Raw genomic sequence first — 15,757 nt, forward strand, 5'->3', positions numbered from 1 at the left:
GTCGTGTCACAATTCTTGGAGTTTGTATTATTACTCTCCTCTGATTGAGGAACCAATATCTGAAGTCAAGTTTTCGAATGAGCTCTCGAAGCGTTGTTTTGCTATACTGAAAATCAAATTGTTTTCTTAAATGATTCAGTTGGTCCTTCAAAGTTGGGGATGTCCCTCTTGAATAGACTACATACATTTTACTGCGGATTACGTCACGAGTGAAACTGTCTGCCTTTTAATTTTTACCTCTTGTTTACTGGTTTCACTGCAGTTGGAACACCACGTTTAATTATTATTTTACTGACCGTCTGCCTCGATGAGCCTAGTATTCTAGCTGTATTGGTCCTTTTCCTATTTGTTTCTAACTACTTACATAATTATATACCTTGACTAGCCATACCCGTGCTCTTCACTGCACTTATTAGAAATAAATATAAAGTAATTACATAATTAAAATTGGACATTTGGTCCAGGGAACATCCGTGTTTGATAGAAGGATAAATCGCTTAGTATGTCACTTAATTTAAATTGTATTTAAATAATTAAAATACGATCATTTTGGTCCAGAGAGCGATCATTTGGTGCAAGGATAATTCCTTTAACATGTTTCATAATTTTTATTACATACAAATAATTAAAATAGGATCATTTGGTTCAAGGAACATCCGTTTTTGGTGCAAGGATAATTCATTTAACGTTTTTCTAAATTAATCTTGAATGCATCGTCTAATAAATCACTCCAAATTAATGTTAATATAGACTGGATTGTGTACGAAGATAATTTTTTTTATGTTGGCCTCACTGTTCATTTTTTCTTTAAGTTTATTTATACATGCTTTAACATCTTTGATCGTGTCGCGTGTTTAGAATGTGTGGGTGTACCAGTAGGCCGTTTTTATTCTTGTTGAGTTGTTGTTTATATTGTGTGTTGTAGTTGGCTTGTGTTCATGTAACTGATTATAGATTTTGATTAATGTTTATCGTATTGGTAATTGAGGCGGTGATGAATCGTGGCATGTAAATTTTTAATCTTGCATTTGCCTTAATGACTAAGGGAAACCATGAAAAACCCGAGTCACATTTGTCGGCCACAGAGTTTGAACCCGTGACCTCCCGAATTCGAGTCTCAAACTCTACCATCTGAGCCAACTCGCTCGGTTGTGCATCATCATTGTTTATGTAAATAAAAAGAATGAAAATGAATGTGGTACATAAATATTATTTTAGGAAACGAATATGGGTAAATAATGAGCGCAGGAATGTCATTTCGTGACACTTTGTAAAATAACTCAGCTCCAGTGATCTCAGTGGTAAAATACTAATTTTACTGCATAATATGTGCTGTATTTTTGGTCCAGTAAAAATACTCATATTTACGACAAAACTCTTAAAAATACTATTATATTCTGTGGAAAAAAGAAACAAGTGTATAGAATTAGAGTATTTTATGTGGACCAAATAAAGTTTAAATAAGCAAGTAATACAATATTGCTACAGAATACCAAGTATCCTGTGCGTAAGGATAAATTTCAATCCTACATCAGTCTCAATCGTCGATTCACGCAGGAGTTAACGTAATGGCATGTAGTATAACGTTCATCTAGAGAAACTACACTTTCAAATAGTGTAGAAATTATCCAAATCGGTTACGTAGCTTCTGAGATTACTTCATACAAACATTCTCTGTATATTAATATTGATAAACATTTATACATTTTATATATTCCCATCATATAATACAATTATATTTTATTGGGTTATTTTACGACGCTGTATCAACATCTAGGTTATTTAGCGTCTGAATGATATGAAGGTGATAATGCCGGTGAAATGAGTCCGGGGTCCAGCACCGAAAGTTACCCAGCATTTGCTCGGATTGGGTTGAGGGAAAACCCCGGAAAAAACCTCAACCAGGTAACTTTCCCCGACCGGGATTCGAACCCGGGCCATCTGGTTTCGCAGCCAGACGCTCTGACCGTTACTCCACAGGTGTGGACTACAATTATATCCCTATAAAAACAGTCTCAAATGAATAATATTCCCCGTTTGTTGTGCCAGGCCGCTTTAAATAGACGGAGTCATTTGTTTTAAAATCTAGGTTAGAACGAACTTAATTTATATTCAATTTTCATAGAAATCGGTTCAGCCATTTTCGTGTAAAAGGTAACAAACATCCAGACATACAGACAGACATACAAACAAAAATTTCAAAAATGTGATTTTTGGTCTCAGGATGGTTAATTATACATGTTAATACCAATTATTTTTGGAAAAGCAAAAATTACTAGAAAAATGTTGGTTACAGATTTATTACTAGTATAGATTACTAGTCCCTGACTCTGTTTACTTAAAGTACCTATAAATGCACTAGACTGACTGTACAGGACTGTAGGAAACTTGCTGTGTATGGGCTTGATTTTCTATGTTTCCACTGGAATATTCTCCCAAGGTCTCCACATAATTCAGAGAAAACTAAATCACGATTATTGACTATTAACCCCGATCCCTATTACAAGACTGTATGACAAAATATTTCGCAACTACTCGTAATCCAGGAAGCGTGTTGACTCAGCTCCACACGTGATGTACGTATAACTGATCCCTGTTAGAGATGGCCGATAGTTCACAAACCGATATTTTGTCACAGGTATTTTTTTGTCACAGATAAACTTGTGACTGATGACGCGAAATATCTGTGACAAAATATCGCTATCGAAATCTGCTCCGTATTCAGTACTCTGTGACCGTTGCAACGTCTGTGACTGATATTTTCTCCTCTACGTCGTGGGTTTGCGCATACCCATGATACAATAGCAGCAATCTGGCTGTGGTATTTGATTATTTTTTCGTGATATTTTGTTCAATATTATTTTTTTTCAAAGTGATGATGTGTTGCAAAGCTATTAGCGGCATTATAATATAATCATCAATCTGACATTTTGTTTTCATATTATTTAGTCTCTATAGGCCTATATGTTTTATAAATATTTTATGTATTCCCCGAGATCTTCACATTTTCATATTACTGTGAATTTATATTAATGTATAAGTATTTTCCACTCAATTTTTACGCAGTAACAATATATTTTTTAGTTATACTATTAATTACAAACAGAATAGTTACAGGAGCCTACATTATTTTAATAACTTTACCTGTACTTATGTCATTTATGTATGATCCAGTTTTAATGTATAGCTCTAACACGAACAGTGCATGGTAGTATTAATTAAAATAATTAAATTTAAAATAAAATCATTTGTAATAAGTAACTACCGGTATGTTGTTTATGGTTATTAACTCTTAGGAAATCGCACAGTGCTTCCTAATATTGGTACTCGTGTGGGGTGTTATTTCACCCTAATTAATAGGCCTAATCAATGTTCTAAACTTGATATTTAGTGATATTTATCTAGATATTGTTAAAATCATCAAGTTGCAAGTAATTTTCAACTTTTAAATATAATAATATGGGGTAGTTAACAAAAATTGTCAATTTTATAAATTCCAAAAAGATCTGACATCTAGCAGACACTGCTCCATCAAATCGTTCTCATTTCCCTTGCACACTTTTAAAATAGGCCTACACTTACACATAAATGGGATAATTAATTACATTTTAAAGTAAGGGGTATCAAACGTAAATCATGTTAATTCACCGTGTCACTGAACGTTATGCTCTTCCGAACTTTCGAAGCATTTCTCACAAGCCGACAACAGAACCTATAGAATTAAAACCGAACGAGACAAAACTGGCTAATATGATGGGCAACTTATTTGGCTAAACTAACCGTGAGGTAGTTTCCTTCGTATTCCCCTTATATACACCTTGCATATACGAATCTGTGACAGGTCAGGTTTGGTTGGTTTAAGCTTTTATTATGCCTAGACATATACGATCAACGACTATACTAGCCTTGAGGTAGTTCCCTCCGTACTCCGCATATACACCTTGCATATACGATCAACTGCATCTCCACAAAAAATCAAATTCAACGATTTTCACTTCCGAAATCACCGAAACTACCTCAGCGCTAGTTTAACACGAGCAACTGTCTCTCCACAAAAAATTCCTTATAAATGCAACGATTTTCACATCAGAAATCGCCGAAACTACTTCACGCTAGTTTCACCGTCTTATTATAAATGGTATAGTGATTACACGATTTAAATAATAATAATACCATTAGTTACCAATACTTTATCTTGTGTAAAATCCTGTCTGAACAACTGTTTTGTTTTGTAATTATTTTTCATTGTTTTTCCGAATACTTATGTTTCGTTAATTTTTATTCTGACTCAATATTATAATGTTAATGCACGACTTATATTAATTTATCCATTATATTATATGCAGTAAAAAGGATCAATTTTTAAAACGATTAGGATAATCACATAACCTAAATTTTTCCATACCCAACTGCATTAAAAATAATTATCAACTGATTCCATATCTACAATCAACTACGATATAACCTCTTGGTATATGAGGTTAACTTTTTACATGTTACTGTTCAGTTAGATTAGTATTTATTTGTTAATGGTACATGTACATAATTTATTTGTTGGATTTTCCCATATAAACCACTTATGTGTTGCGTGTATACAGAAATCGTATTCACATTGCGCTGCTCTTCAATATTTCTTGTTAATTTTTATCGGTGTGACAAAATATCGGTGTAATTCATGCATATTGTGCTTACTTATCGATATAAAATATCGGTGTGACAAAATCACCGATAAAAGTCACAGATATTTAATTGTCATAGTCACAGTTGTCACAGATACTTGAAAATATCGTTTAAGCTCAACTCTAATCCCGTTGTTGCAACTTGCAGTTTGTAAAGAACTATTGGATTTAATTCTGGCAACATCTACTCGGCGTGTTCTGTTAGAATAGCTAAAGCAATACGCGCTCCCATTGTTGGATTCAATGAAATCGGAGCTTCCTTTCCATCTTACCGCCTTTAACATTTGGCTTCAAGACGGTCTTGCCTTTGATTGTAGATGTTAATGTGGATTTCGAACATTTTTTTTTTAATCCAATTTGACTTTGCGTTATTCATCTAACCGTACTCCTTTAGGAGTGACGCACCAAACTGTAAATCTTTTTGTCGCCGCAGCATTGCCCTCGGTGCACTATGACAAGCGATCTACATAACATCATAATTGATTAATGGAACAATAGTGAAATGATTATATGGGGAGACGGGAATATCTCGCGAAAACCTACCACGAAGCACAGTCTTCATTCACCACAAATTCCACTTGTATCTTTTGCATTTATCAATGTGGAAAGCCTACGCTCTAGCTGTTCGGCAAACTATGCAGTCGCATACTGTATATTATTCTATGAAACAGTATTGTTCGAAACGCGTTGTTACTAACAAAGTTGAACTTACGAGATTATGAACTTAAACCATGCCACAGGTAATTAATTTATTTGCGTTTGGTTCCTAACATTAGAAAGTATTTATTTACATTTTCGTTTCATTTACAGTGAAACATGAATGAAGCACTTTGTGAGAAGTGAACATATTATACTAACCTATTGAAAATAACAAGGAGAGAATTCTTTCTTGGCATGGTAATGTGGGAATGCATGCCGATATACAGAATATGAGTGGAAAATTAGAATTATAAATATAAACACAGACCCGCGGAATGACTGATTATAAAATGGTAACAGAATGAGTGTCATAGTTTAATATAAATAATTTGAGAATATATTGAAGTAGGCCTACCTGTGAAATGTAATAAAATGTATTACATTTTTGATCTTTGCATATTTTTTATTGGATTGATCTTCAAAGCATATAATTTAGTATAGGCTTCACTGAAATAGTACATTTTCATAACGTGACCCCCTTTTATTAGTTGTGATGTTGTAGGCATGCTAATACATTTTCTAAACCTCTTGAATGAATTTAGTTAGTCTTTAGCCCTTCCATGGGGATAGCTTATGATTAAGTCGTAACATGAGGGACCCAGTGCTCTTAAGCCTTAAGTCAGATCATTGCATCTCGTTAGATAGGGATGAAGGTGATAATTATGATAATCATGATCGCGTACAAGTTGCTCATAAAATCTCGAGAGAAATCTGAACCAGATAACTTGTTCTAACCGAAATTTGAACATGAACCAACATGCTGTTCACTGCTTTATTTTTAATTGGTTTATTTTGCAACGCTTTATCAACTGCGATGGTTATTTAGCGTCTGAGTGAGATGATGATGCCAGCGAAATGAGTCCAGGGTCCAGCGCCGCAAGACACCCAGCATTTGCTCTTAATGCGTTGAGGGAAAACCCCGGAGAGAACCTCAACCAGGTAACTTGTCCCAACAAGGAGTTGAATCCGGACCCGCTCGTTACAGCGGTAGACATCACTACCTCAAGCTGGTGCATTTCCAAACATCTTTGTTAATGCATGTGGTGAATTTAATGTGTAAAATGTTCGTGGGCCAAATTAATAAGGATAAGTGCTTCAGACCATTTTAAATTGACATAAAGAAAAAGAGTAATAAATCACTATTTTGTGGAAATTTGACATGATGACTTCAAATGACCGACTTTGTCTATCTTCGTGTTTGCAGGATCTTGGGCGTATTGGTGATGCCATACTGCAGTGGTGCGGTAGCTACGGTGTCATCTGGCCCCGTCAGCTACAAGATGCCAGTTCCATCACACAGCCGGTACTCCTCCTCTGTAACGGGGAGCAGCTATCGGACGAGTTCGTCCCTCAGCAGCTCTCTGGAGAGACCGTACTTCTCTAGCCTCTCTAGAACTGTCCCGAGGTCTACTTCGTACACCTCAGAATATAAATCAAAATTCACTTCACCGTCCAGGTCAGTTACTAGAGTATTGCCGCAGAAAGTAAGCAGTGGTGTGAATTAACCATTTAAAAGGGGATTATTTGTAAGATAATTTTCTCGCCATCCGCAACATGATTTTTTTCAGTCTTAAATACGCAAAAAGTCCATTTTAAAAAAGAGCTACCACCAATGTGTATGAGGAGCATTTATGTGTAATTTAATTAAATACGAGTAATAATACTTTAGGAAATATTTACTTCTTGATTTCTTGTTTTTAACACAATAACTAGTTATTTTCTTAAAATTAAAATCTTAGTGTAATACATTTAATCGAAGTTGAGCACATGTTTACATGAACATTTTACTTAATGATCTCAGGAATAGTCTAAGCTGTAGTGCGGAACAGTCTTCGTAAATCAACCTGTAACGTCTGTGTTTACTTTTTCGTATGAAATAGATGTAAAGAGAAAGCATTGTGATGCTGAAAAACTCGATTCCGAGACGACGACGGAATAATGCTTTGTTGAAAGAAATCGTTGTACTCTACAATGTAGCCAGGTGAATATCTTATTGAGGAGTGATAGAAAGTGCTAGAAGGCGCAACTTCTGCGCATGAACCCATAACCAGCGACGATCCAGTTCGTCGCTATTTACCTTTTAAATGTTATTTTTCTGCCTGCCCTATGCCATTAGGCAACCTTTTCACTCGTAAGTAAGAAAGGATGCAAGGAGATAATTTGTGATTATTTATTGAAGCCACTCTCCTTTCGCAGTTCTTAATTTTTACATGTGTTAATTAGGAGATGTGCTCAAAATGGTATTTATCCAACTTGTTTCAAACATTGGATCGTCGCACTATCGATTGGGGAAGTTAAAAAAAATGGCTGGTTTTCTTTGAATGACTTTCCATGTGGCAAGGATTCTCCCTAAGCATATCTCTGTATTCCATATTGGTGTTTCAAAAATCAAACCTTTCACTTGGCTTTAGGAAAAAAAAAGTCCAGGAACGTAGAGGCCAAGAGACCTGAGGAACGTAATGGTCAAGAATCGGGATCATCTTTTTCTATCCATGTACCAAGATAATGATTTTTGGTCAAGTATACGATCATGTCCCGCGCCGTGGCGTCGTGGTCTAAGGCATCTGCCTAGGACTTGCGTTACGGAATGCACGCTGGTTCGAATCTTCATGGGGGAAGAAATTTTCTAATGAAATTTCGGCCAGTGTATGGGACCGTGCCCATCCAACATCGTGATGCACTTGGGGAGCTACGATAGGTAGCGAAAATCCGGTTTCGTAAACCAGCTATAACGGCTGGGGGGAATCATCGTCCTAACCACACGATACCTCCATTCTGGTTGGATGATCGTCCACCTCCGCTTCGGCATATGGACAAGAAGTCAGGAGCCGGCTGGTCGGCCTTGGCCCTTCATGGGTTGTAGCGCCATGGATTTTTATACCATCATGTTACCTCTTCAGTGGCTGAGTGGTCAGATCTTCAGCTATCACGTAGACGGTCAGGGTTACGAGTCCCGGCATCCATAGTGACACTTGTGGCGGACAAGATCACACTTGGGTTTTTCTCGAAGTTCTTCCGTTTCACCATATTAGGCATCTACATCATTCCGTGGCAGGCTAGCGACGCACGGAGGGGACGAGTGGGGTTGCTTGCTCGAAACCTGAGTACGTATCGAACCTTAGTGTAGTCAGCCGGTGTGGGTTTGGGAATGCACCTAGCTTGAGGATTAGCGTTGCGCAATAGATCTCGAAAGATCTCAGTTCTCCCGAAATTCAATACCATTATATTGTAGGCACATTCATTTCCGTAAAGCAAGCGACATTTCCTCAGAAAGCTCAGGTAATACATGTTTCAGTCGACCTGGGTAGCGTAGTCGGTATAGCGCTGGCCTTCTGTGCTCGAGGTTGCGGGTTCGTTTCCGTACCAGGTCGATGGAATTTAAGTGTGTTTGAATGCGACAGGTTCATGTCAATAGATTTATTGGCGTGTAAAAGAACTCCAGCGGGACAAAATTCCGGCACACCGGGGACGCTGATATAACCTCGTCGCGAGCGTCGTTAAATAAACCATAATTAAAAAAAATACGTGTTCCAAAAAACTAGTGCTGATACATGAAACCGTTTAAACGTTGTGGTAATAGGTATGGACCCATCAGCGATCATGAAATTATAGCTTCCCGCATGTTGGCGGAAACCCGTTATTTGTGATTAGCGGTTAACTTTGTATGAGGGTTTGCATCATTCCATGGATGACAGGTTACCGCTTTAAACACGCCGTATCTTAAAAGAGGTTTCATTGATAGATAGAACAATCTTAGAAAATGATAAAAACAATGCGTAGTCATGTAGGATCTAATATGAAAATTTCAACTCTGAGTCCGAAATCTTGGGAACTGAGTGTTGTCCGTATGAATTTTAAGGACGAAATCATGTATAACACCTCTCACATGGGGCTTTGCGGTACTTGTCTCTAGTTACAACATGAGTGTTAGTGGATTGTTCTTCTCGTTCCTGATAAGTTATGCATACTCTGCTTTGCTCATGCCCTGTTGAATCCTACAAAAATAGTGTGCAGTTGATATTGTATTCGGAAATCTCTTACAAATAGTGATTTGTGGCTTTTCTGGTATGACCAAGAGCTTCTCCATGACAAATAGCATTTCAGCAATTTTTAAAATTCTCTTTCAATTTATTTCAACCACTCAGGAGAAAATGAAGATAGGAAATCAGGATGTTTGCCCACACAACGGTATTACTTGGCAACTTACAAGCAAACATTCTGTTTTTTTCGTCCACCATGTTAATAGTATCAAAAGGAGTGCTTATACAAATTTTGGCCACTCGACTGCAATTACGAGGCCGACCAGAAAGTGATTTTCCCTGAGGCCGTTTACAGAAAACACACAATTGCATGGAAAGATTTATTGAAACAGATACAGCAATTGTTGCGCTGTTTGTCAACATATCCCCCAGTGGAATTAAGACATTTATTATACCATGGGATCAATTTTTATATCCTTGTATCGTAGAAGTCGGCCACCTGGGATCGGAACCAGCGTTTGACAGCCGTCTGCACCTCTCTGTCGATCCCATGATATGACAAATGACTCAAATCCGGTGGGGAATATGTTGAAAAATAGCTCAACAATTGTTGTGTCTGTTTCAATAAATGTTTCCAATGAAATTGTGTTTTCTTTCTGTTAACAGCTCCTGGCGAACTTATTTTTTTACGGCCCTCGTAATTGCGGTCGAGTGGCCAAAATTTGTATTATTAACATGGTGAAAGAAAAAAAAAACAACTTTTTTATCTGCCCCCATCAGAATGTTTGCTTAGTTCAACGAATTGATGTTCATGCATACTACACCAGTGATTATGCAACCAGTCGTGGAGATATTTGAAAAGAGTTGCCTGAAATGCGAGGCGTTAAAGGACGACTTACAAGGCCTGTAGCATTGCAATGGGATGACGCCAGATATGGATTGATAAAAGTTCACCTTGCGCCATTAGTCACTTACCGAAGTTTGTAACAAACTCATTCCACGAAAACAAGTAGTGGGCAGCGCCTCGTTATTAGAAGAATTATTGTCGCCACTGTAAATCCGTATGTTCCACTTAATGTTCGAAAAAATGTATGTGGCTTATTTTGTTACATGCTAAATCTAATATTTTAGAAATTGCGTAGCCCGTCACCATCGGTGGTCTCACGGTTACTATGTTGGTCATTCGAGCGTAGGCTCGCTGGTTCAAAGTCGCCCGAGGACGTTGGATTTTAAAGAGCGATTAAAATTAGGGCTGGGAACGGAGCGGTTCGGTTCGGAGGAGTTCCTGTGACGTCATTGCTCGGTTGATCCGAGTACAGTACAGAGTACAAATTTGTGGCGGCAGATTTAAAATTTGGATAGATTGAGTCGATTTTAGATTATACTTTGAAAGTAAAACCAAGCGTGTTTTAAAAGGGTTGTAGTAAAGCGCTTTCGCTTTGCCATTTGACGAGAAAAAAATGCTTCTCTGCATTGCAAAATGGCGGTTGCAAATTTTATTTGCGTGATTACAACTATTTGCGGAGTTATTTTATATGAAAGGCCTGTTTAACCTTCAGTGTTGTTATATATGACAGACGAAATAAAATTGATAAAATAAGATATAATACTAACGGGTAATAAATTAACATGTGAGGTAAACGTTAAACGCTGTAGCTAAGTAAAAAAGAAGATAGAAAGAAACGGGCTTCATGAAGCACTTAAAAATAACACACAGAATTATTTACTATTACGGAAAGTGGATAAAATAATCAATAAAACGTGGAACCTTGAACCGAAGAACATAATGTTTATTTATTTTATAACATGACTAGCTTTCCATACAGCCGTGTTCTCTTTGGTGAAGAGTAATATTATTGATAAATTGAAGTAATTAGGTAACATACAGCGTAGAAAATAAATACAAATAAAATGATGACTGATGAGATAACACAAATCCAATAAACACAAATAAAAAAAAATATAATGCACTTCTTTCTTTTAACATATTTCAGTATTAATCAAACACTGTATAATAATAATAATAATAATAATAATAATAATAATAATAATAATAGTAGTAGTAGTAGTAGTAGTAGTAGTAGCAGGAGCAGTAGCAGTACCCGGAGGTTCATTGCCGCCCTCACATAAACCCACCATCGGTCCCTATCCTGAGCAAGATTAATCCAGTCTCTACAATCATATCCCACCTCTCTCAAATACAGTACATTTCAATATTATCCTTCCATCTACGTTTCGGCCTCCCCAAAGGTTTTATTCCCTCCGGCCTCCCAATTAACACTCTATATCCATTTCTGGATTCGCCCATACGTGCTACATGCCCTGCCTATCTCAAACGTCTGGATTTAATGTTGCTAATTATGTCAGGTGAAGCATACAATGCATGCAGTTCTGCGTTATGTAACTTTCTCCATTCTCCTGTAACTTCATCCCTCTTTTTTTTTTTTGGTAGTTTATTTTACGACGCTTTATCAACAGCTTAGGTTATTTAGCGTCTGAATGAGATGAAGGTGATAATGTCGGTGAAATGAGTCCGGGGTCCAGCACCGAAAGTTACCCAGCATTTGCTCATATTGGGTTGAGGGACAACACGGGAAAAAACCTCAACCAGGTAACTTGCCCCGACCGGGAATCGAACCCGGGCCACCTGGTTTCGTGGCCAGACGCGCTAGCCGTTACTCCACAGGTGTGGACCCATCCCTCTTAGCCCCAAATATTTTCCTAAGCATCTTATTCTCAACACCCTTAATCTCTGCTCCTCTCTCAAAGTAACTTTCACAACCATATAGAAAAACTGGTAATATACCCTAATTGTTTTATAAATTCTAACTTTCAGCTTTTTTGAGAGCAGACTGGATGATACAAGCTTCTCAACCGAATAATAACACGCATTTCCCATATTCATTCTGCGTTTAATTTCCTCCCGACTGTTGCTTCAAGATATTTGAAATTTTCCACCTCTTCAAAGGATAAATTTCAAACTTCTATATTTCCATTTCGTACAATATTCTGGACATGAGACATAATCATATACTTTGTCTTTTCGGGATTTACTTTCAAACCTATCTCTTTACTTGCTTCAAGTAAAATTCCCGTGTTTTTCCTAATAGTTTGTGGATTTTCTCCTAACATAGTCACGTCATCCTCATAAACAAGGAGCTGATGTAACCCGTTCAATTCCAAACCTTCTCTGTTATCCTGGACTTTAATAATAATAATAATAATAATAATAATTATTATTATTATTATTATTATTATTATTATAATTATTATATGCAGTAATACGTACAGACTCAGTGTTCATGAGGCCTACTTGACATGTCATATTATAATAGGATGAACTCCTTTTCAATACTAGGGTTTCAGCCCGGGATAAGGAAATAATTTGTCCTGCAGCAGAAAATATTTTAAATACAATAGTACCTACGTTGTTGTCTGCTATAGCTAAGTGAAACACGTGAACTCTGAACGTTTGAACTGACCGGTAACTGCTAAGTTTAACCGAGTAACTTAGGTGCTCCGCTGCCAAGTACATAAACCGCTAGAACCGAGTTACTCAACAGTTCTACTCGCTCCGTCCCCACCTCTAATTAAAATCCATGGCATGGCTTCCTCTACCAGGGAAGTAAAGCTAGAAAACCGTGTCGTAGATTTACAGTGTATAAAAGAGGGCTCCAAGCAAAATTTGTCGCCCATTTCTTGACTGTTGGATGTCAACGCTGAATAACATCTACAGCTGCAAGAGTTATTAATTAAACTGCTGCTGCTGCTGTTAAATTGTATAAGCCTTAAACGTTGAAAGAAAGTTCGGCTTACAGTATCTCTATAATATGTTAATATCGGTGGAACATTGTTAATTGATTGTAAAGAAAAGTTGGAATTGCAAGTAATTCGGGTGTTGGTACACTTATTTAAGCGGCGTTTGTCCGCAATGGTGACCAGTTTGAAGCTTAGTCGAAATTCAGTTGTGTTGACTTGAATTAAATTGTAGTGAACTTAGACTTGTGTTTGGTTTATAGCGGACCCAATCAATAGAAGTACCGGTAATACAAGTGGCGTAGCGTAACCTTTTTTCCTAGAAAAGCACATTCATTAGGGCGATGTTGATGGTAACGGTAGTAATAATGATGATGATAATAATAATAATAATAATAATAATAATAATAATAATAATCGTAATAATGCTAATTTAATCAAGTTAAATCTGCACCGAACACGTTGGATAGCGTTTATCTCTGTTCGGAATTTTAACCCAGGTTCACTATCCTGACTTCAAATTTTCAAAGTTCAGGTCTCTCCAGGTTAATGCTGGGAGAATACCGATTCAAAAAGGAGCACAACCCGCCCCTGTTCCAATCTTAATTAGTCCTTCACCATTTATATATATTAAGGTGCTACTCAAATTTGAAATTTTAAAAAGTCAATGTCTCACACCTCAATTTAGTTCATTTTATTAATTAATTATTAAATACAAAATTTGAAGACATTAGGTATTATTTAGGGATCGTTCAATACACTTGAACATTTTTGTTAGAATCATAATGAAAAGATACACAAGTATTTCAAATTAGAATTATGCAAAGTAATTTTTATTGCATTCCGTGTGCTATTTTGAGTTTATTTGGATTTGGGCATCGTTAATGGTATTTTTCCACTACTTGCAGAAGGCACTGCTTCTGTTCTTCTTGATAGGTTAGCAGAGATCGTTATCGACGAAATGCCACGTTCTGCTGAATGTTAGATTGGAGATTGTTGACCCCTGTTTTACTAGATTGTTGTTCTCATTTTTTTCCAAGTCCTATGATCTGTTTCAAGAAATTCATCAGAAACATTCAAAGCCACGAACAGCTTCTTGGTATTCTTTGAAACAAAGTCTGACAGTTTTCTTACTTCAGTATTTCGTTCACTAATATTAATTTTTTGTGGAATGTGGTGCTCTCCTAGTTTGTCTGATGTCATCACCGCCACTTTCATCTCACATCTTTATGGAAAAATGCAAGACCAATAATTAGAATTTCACTTAAAAATCATAGATGCCTTGATAAGTGTTTGAGCTCAGCGTTTGCAACAGATTCATTTGTGGTTTTATACTAGGGCCACTGCCTGCTGGATGAATTGACTAGCGCCACCAACCAAACAAATGTCACGATGCTTCTTTCAACTGTCCTTACTTAATGGAGATGCCGTTTAAACTTTAAAAATAAAACTAACAGTCATAATATAGGAAAATATAAGGGCCTTGAGCTACCTATACATTTTGAAATATGGCAAGGAAACTTAGGGATGATTAGTTCTACACAAAAATGAACAAAATAAGGTGGTGAGACCAATAAAAACAAAACATATATTTGAATGGCACATTAATATACAGCATATTCATTCATAATGTTCTGTCCAAGGGCAGGTCTTCCACTGCAAACCCAGCATTCTCTAGTCTTTACTATTTTCTGCCCTCCTCTTAGTCTCCGCATGTGATCCATATCTTAATGTGGTTTATTATTTGATATCTTCTTCTCCCGTTTACCATTTCTTCCAGTGTATCCTTCAGTAGGCAGTTCTTCTCAGCCAGTGACTCAGCCAATTTATATAAGTAGCGTTCCTTGGTTGTTTCTTTTCCAGAGCTACGAGATGAATTTAATTCTCTAATAATGGAAAAATTTTCACGACAGAACTGTAAAATAATAATAAAAAATTCGGGCAACTAAACATACAAAGAAAACGAAATGTTCAACTCACTGACAATTGACAATGAATGATCTGCGAAGAAGTTTGTTAATAATGCTTATTGAAATTTGTTCACGGTCTCTTGCAAACTGCTCGCAATATAAGAAAATGCGAATTAATTAGTAAAAACGAAGTATCATCAGAATATATTTTACTAATAGGTGCATTGAGATTTTTGCAGCAACAACAGAACATTCCATATACTGGAGTTCTCTTTGTAGCAGAACTTTTTTTCCATTTGAAGCATAAATAATAATTTAAAAGTAACAAGTGTAGATGAATAATTGCAGAGCACAGTATTCTATGAATGTCACTAAATTTCATTGTTGGTTGATTAAAAAAAGGCTTTTTCAAAACAACTTACATTCCTGCATGTTCTTATTTTATAATATCGAAATTTATTGACGTCCAGTTTTCGTTACCATTTGTATTTTGGCACGTTTGGCTTCATTGGTATCATATACGAAGTAGAAAATAAAAACTTAGTATAGTGAATATGGAGTAGGGCCTAAGGAAAATTTGTGAACAAGCTAATTGAAAACATTGAGTTTGAAGAATGAAATCATCATAACTGTTCCTTTGTATTGTACTGTATTGGTCGAGCAGTTAGGTGCTATTTCTTTTTCTTTGTTAGACCCAAATTACCGTATGTTCAGGCTCATTTTCAATTGTTTA

General features: G+C 36.5%; 1 protein-coding gene across 2 annotated transcripts in view; it reads left to right on the plus strand.

Moving 5' to 3' along the window:
• The window catches only part of LOC138701490 (ubiquitin carboxyl-terminal hydrolase 2-like), a 181,156-nt gene that overhangs the window by 71,786 nt on the left and 93,613 nt on the right, over positions 1-15,757 (plus strand). For both annotated transcript variants that reach the window (XM_069828406.1, XM_069828408.1), the window contains exon 3: positions 6,583-6,834. In XM_069828406.1, coding sequence (XP_069684507.1) covers positions 6,602-6,834 — 233 coding nt within the window. In that variant the 5' untranslated portion in view covers positions 6,583-6,601. The remainder of the gene's footprint in view (positions 1-6,582; positions 6,835-15,757) is intronic.

This window comes from Periplaneta americana, chromosome 6, assembly GCF_040183065.1.
Source record: "Periplaneta americana isolate PAMFEO1 chromosome 6, P.americana_PAMFEO1_priV1, whole genome shotgun sequence".
Taxonomy (NCBI): domain Eukaryota; kingdom Metazoa; phylum Arthropoda; class Insecta; order Blattodea; family Blattidae; genus Periplaneta; species Periplaneta americana.